Below are 4,117 nucleotides of genomic sequence, written 5' to 3' on the forward strand. Positions count from 1 at the left end.
CTTTGTAAAGTGTCGTTCTTCTTTGTATACCAAAAATAATGCTTCAAAACAGGTGCACTGTTGTCCCAAGCAGATTGATTGGAAATCTAAGACATTCTACAAAGTTGTTGTACAAAAGCTCACAATCACTTTACGAGCTTCGATTTTATTTACTATTCTGGTTTTGTTTGGGCCGCAATTAAGAATAAGCCAATTGGAATAGCCGGAAGGAGTCTTCGTGAGCCTTCAGCGAAGCTGCTGGTGCCTGCCAATCATTCCCCCGGCAGCCAATCAGCGGAGAGGAACGAGGTAAACATCCGCGAGTCCTCGTGCCAGGGGGCGGGGGGGGGGGGGGGGGGGGGGGTGTAAGGGGGGGCGGGACTCGACGGCCAGTCAGGGAGAGAGAGGAGGAGAGGGAGAACAAGCGAATGAGAGGGGAGGCTGGTGAGCAGCGCCTTCCACTGTTCCTACGGATTGTACTTCAACTGGAGTTTGCGGTTTGGCAGCTTTAAATATATCAAAACGGAACAAAGAGAAAGACTCCTCACTGCTGTAAAAAGAAGAGAGAGAAAAGAATAAAGCGAGGGAGAAATCTGACCGAATTACAAAAGGACTCCGCTCATGTTTTTTTTTTTTTTTTTTAACATCTAACGGGAACATAAACTGGAACTGTGTGGACAATTTGCAAGCTTTTTCCTTTTTTTTTTCCCTGATCACCGAAACTTTTTTGCGGGGACGACGCTTTTTCCATTCATAATTGAATTTGAATGTCCACATTTTCACCCGAGCAACTTTGTACACGGACTGCACATGTTTTAAAGGGATTTTTGCGAAGCTGGAGTTTGTATTCGTCCATCTCGCGTGCACAGCTGCCCGCGCGGATGCTGTAAATGCATGCGGATTTTATTCAGTTTTCCGAAACCGTCGTTTTGGCGTATTTACGCACGCATGGTGTGTGGCAAGCCATAACTACTTTTTGACGTTTGAATAATTCATGAGGCATAATTTGCCTACACGAAAGAAGTGACTGTAGAAAGGGAGGGGGCGATCCACCAACATATTCATAAGGCTTGACGGAATGGCCACCGCGGCTTCCAATCCTTATCTGGGCAGCAATAGCATCCTATCGTCGGGCTCGATCGTGCACTCTGACTCGGGAGGCGGTGGCATGCAGCCGGGCAGCGCTGCTGTTACCTCGGTCTCCGGGGGCTACAGAGGGGACCCCTCCATCAAGATGGTGCAAAGTGACTTTATGCAAGGCGCAATGGCAGCCAGCAACGGAGGACACATGCTGAGCCATGCCCACCAGTGGGTGACCTCGCTCCCGCACGCCGCCGCCGCAGCTGCAGCCGCCGCGGTGGCCGCCGCCGAAGCCGGCTCCCCCTGGTCGTCGAGCCCGGTCGGCATGAGCGCCAGTCCGCAGCAGCAGGACGTGAAGAACTCCGCCAGGGACGACCTGCACACGGGCACGGCGCTGCACCACCGGCCGCCGGTGCCGCCTCACTTAGCGGCCCACCAGACTCACGCCGGGGCTTGGGGCAGCAGCACCGCGGCGCACATTAACTCCATATCGGGTGGGCAGCAGCAGCAGCAACAGCAGCAGCAGCAGTCGCTCATCTACTCCCAGCCGGGCGGCTTCACTGTGAACGGCATGCTCAGCCCCGGGAGCCAGAGCCTGGTGCACCCGGGCTTGGTCCGGGGCGACACCCCGGATCTGGACCACGGCGCGCACCACCACCACCATCACCAGCATCACCCGCACCACCAGCACCACGGCGGCGTCAACAGCCACGACCCGCACTCGGACGACGACACGCCGACATCGGACGACTTGGAGCAGTTCGCCAAGCAGTTCAAGCAGCGGAGGATCAAACTGGGCTTCACCCAGGCGGACGTGGGCCTGGCGCTGGGCACCCTTTACGGCAACGTCTTCTCGCAGACGACCATCTGCAGGTTCGAGGCTCTGCAGCTCAGTTTCAAGAACATGTGCAAGCTCAAGCCGCTGCTGAACAAGTGGCTGGAGGAAGCCGACTCGTCCACCGGCAGCCCCACCAGCATCGACAAGATCGCCGCGCAGGGCAGAAAGAGGAAGAAGCGCACGTCCATCGAGGTGAGCGTCAAGGGGGCTCTGGAGAGCCACTTCCTCAAGTGTCCCAAGCCCTCGGCCCAGGAAATCAGCACCCTGGCGGACAACCTGCAGCTGGAGAAGGAAGTGGTCCGAGTGTGGTTTTGCAATAGGAGACAGAAGGAAAAGCGGATGACGCCCCCGGGAGTGGCGCAGACGCCGGAGGATGTGTACTCTCAGGTCGGCAATGTGAGTGCAGAAACGCCGCCCCCCTCCATGGACTGCAAACGAATGTTCAGTGAAACATAGAGCAAGCAGCACAGCAGAATATTTTATATCCGATTGATACACAAAAACACATACGCACAGACTATCGCCAGGATAGCAGCAATTTTGATACTGTGATTGTGAGGGAATGTGAATGAGACTGCAAAACAAATGTTATCTATTTTTCAGCAGAGAGAGAGAGAGAGAGAGAAAACAAAGAGAACCTTGAACCGCTTTTCCTCCCAACCCCCTTCAGAACAAACGCATCTTCTTCAGGGGCCTGAAATGTTTTAACCTAAAAGGTTCCTTCTGCTTGTTTCTTTCAGGGGCATTTTTTAGTAGATTACTTAAAAGATGCGAGTGAGGCGAGCGACCAGAGGGTGACAACCACAAGTTCATTCCACCAGGTAATTTTGGCGCATTGAGAACACACCAAGACACCCCCCCACCCCGCCCTCCTTCAACACACCTCATCCCACCATCACCGAGTGTTGTTTTGATGCCCCCTCCCGACCCTTCCAAAACAACGACCACTGTCCTGTGTGATCGAGAACAAGGGCCAAGCTTTTTTTTGTATCCTTTTCGATGGAGGACTTTCAAACCAGTCGAAGAACGAATAAAATCCACCAAGCTTTCTTGTTGTATTCGTTACCCACACTCGAAGGATCAGGGATTTTTTTTTTTCCACGACAAAAAAAAAAAAGACACCGGAAGTGGACTGCTCCCCAAAACCCGTCTGATCTGAAAGATCATTTTTTGCTTTCAAGTGGCTTTTTTTTTTTTATTATTATTTAATGGACGCTGACGTCGTGGTGGATTCTTCGTGTCCCCGTTTCTATTTCAACAAAAGAGACATTTGACAAAGACTCCAGCTGCACTTATTTGACGAGGGGGAATTTAAAGAAAAAAAATCTCAAATTGTTTTGCCAAGTGTGACTGAGTGGGTGCTGCGGACATATTATTAATGCTGCCCTTTCTAAGCAGTATTCTTTGGTAGGTTTTAATAAACAACTCTGTAAAGCCGGCAATATAGATCACTAGATCAGATACTGATCGGAATTATTTACTTTATATTTTTCATCAGAATGATTTGTTTTAATATTTTATTCGGAATACCTATGAATTATTCCAAACGGTAATTTATTTCCCGCCCCATGGACTTGTGTGAGATGCTTTCTTGTTATATTTTCTCTTTCTTATTTTTTATTCTGGAGGAGCACAAATCATCACAAGCTGCCGTTGTTGGTATATTTTGATGTGATCATTTGATTGTAATTTAATTTCAGTAGTAGTTCCGTACGAGCTGATTGAGACACAATAAATTTGTTAGAATGAAATGCAGCCATCTTGTGTGTTAAATTGACATTATTATTATTATTATTATTATTTTATTATTAAATTTCGGTGTGTGTGTGATATTTTTTGGATGCACGCATTACCATCAAATGCATTGTTGCTGCATGCTCAGCATTATATAGTCTTAAATAGATTTTAAAATGTGGCGTATAAAACTAATTGTCAAAAATAATTGCATGAACGTTGGCGTTGATGCAGCAGTGTTGAAACGAAGCAAGGCAATCGTTTGTTTACATGTGGAGCCTCTTCAGGCCCAATAACGTGCCCACTTGTGTGCATGGCCTATTTGGAGTTTGCACATGAGGAACTCACTTGAATGAAATACTAATAGAACGCGCATGCGTGCACGTGTCAGGCTGCAAACTCTTTTTAAATTCTTTTCAAGAACGTGTATTAATTTGCGAATTTTATTTTCGGTGGGCAGGGGGTTATTTTTCCACCAGCATTCAG

The 4,117-nt window shown here is 48.9% G+C and overlaps 1 protein-coding gene across 1 annotated transcript; it reads left to right on the forward strand.

Annotated features, from left to right (window-relative positions):
- The first annotated feature begins 380 nt into the window (after positions 1-380).
- Positions 381-3,652, forward strand: pou3f3b (POU class 3 homeobox 3b). The gene is made up of 2 exons (XM_037267572.1): positions 381-2,293; positions 2,638-3,652. The coding sequence occupies exons 1-2, from the start codon at positions 1,058-1,060 to the stop codon at positions 2,734-2,736; spliced, it is 1,335 nt and encodes a 444-aa protein (XP_037123467.1). The 5' UTR covers positions 381-1,057; the 3' UTR covers positions 2,737-3,652.
- Positions 3,653-4,117: the final 465 nt, after the last annotated feature.

This window comes from Syngnathus acus, chromosome 2 (assembly GCF_901709675.1).
Source record: "Syngnathus acus chromosome 2, fSynAcu1.2, whole genome shotgun sequence".
Taxonomy (NCBI): domain Eukaryota; kingdom Metazoa; phylum Chordata; class Actinopteri; order Syngnathiformes; family Syngnathidae; genus Syngnathus; species Syngnathus acus.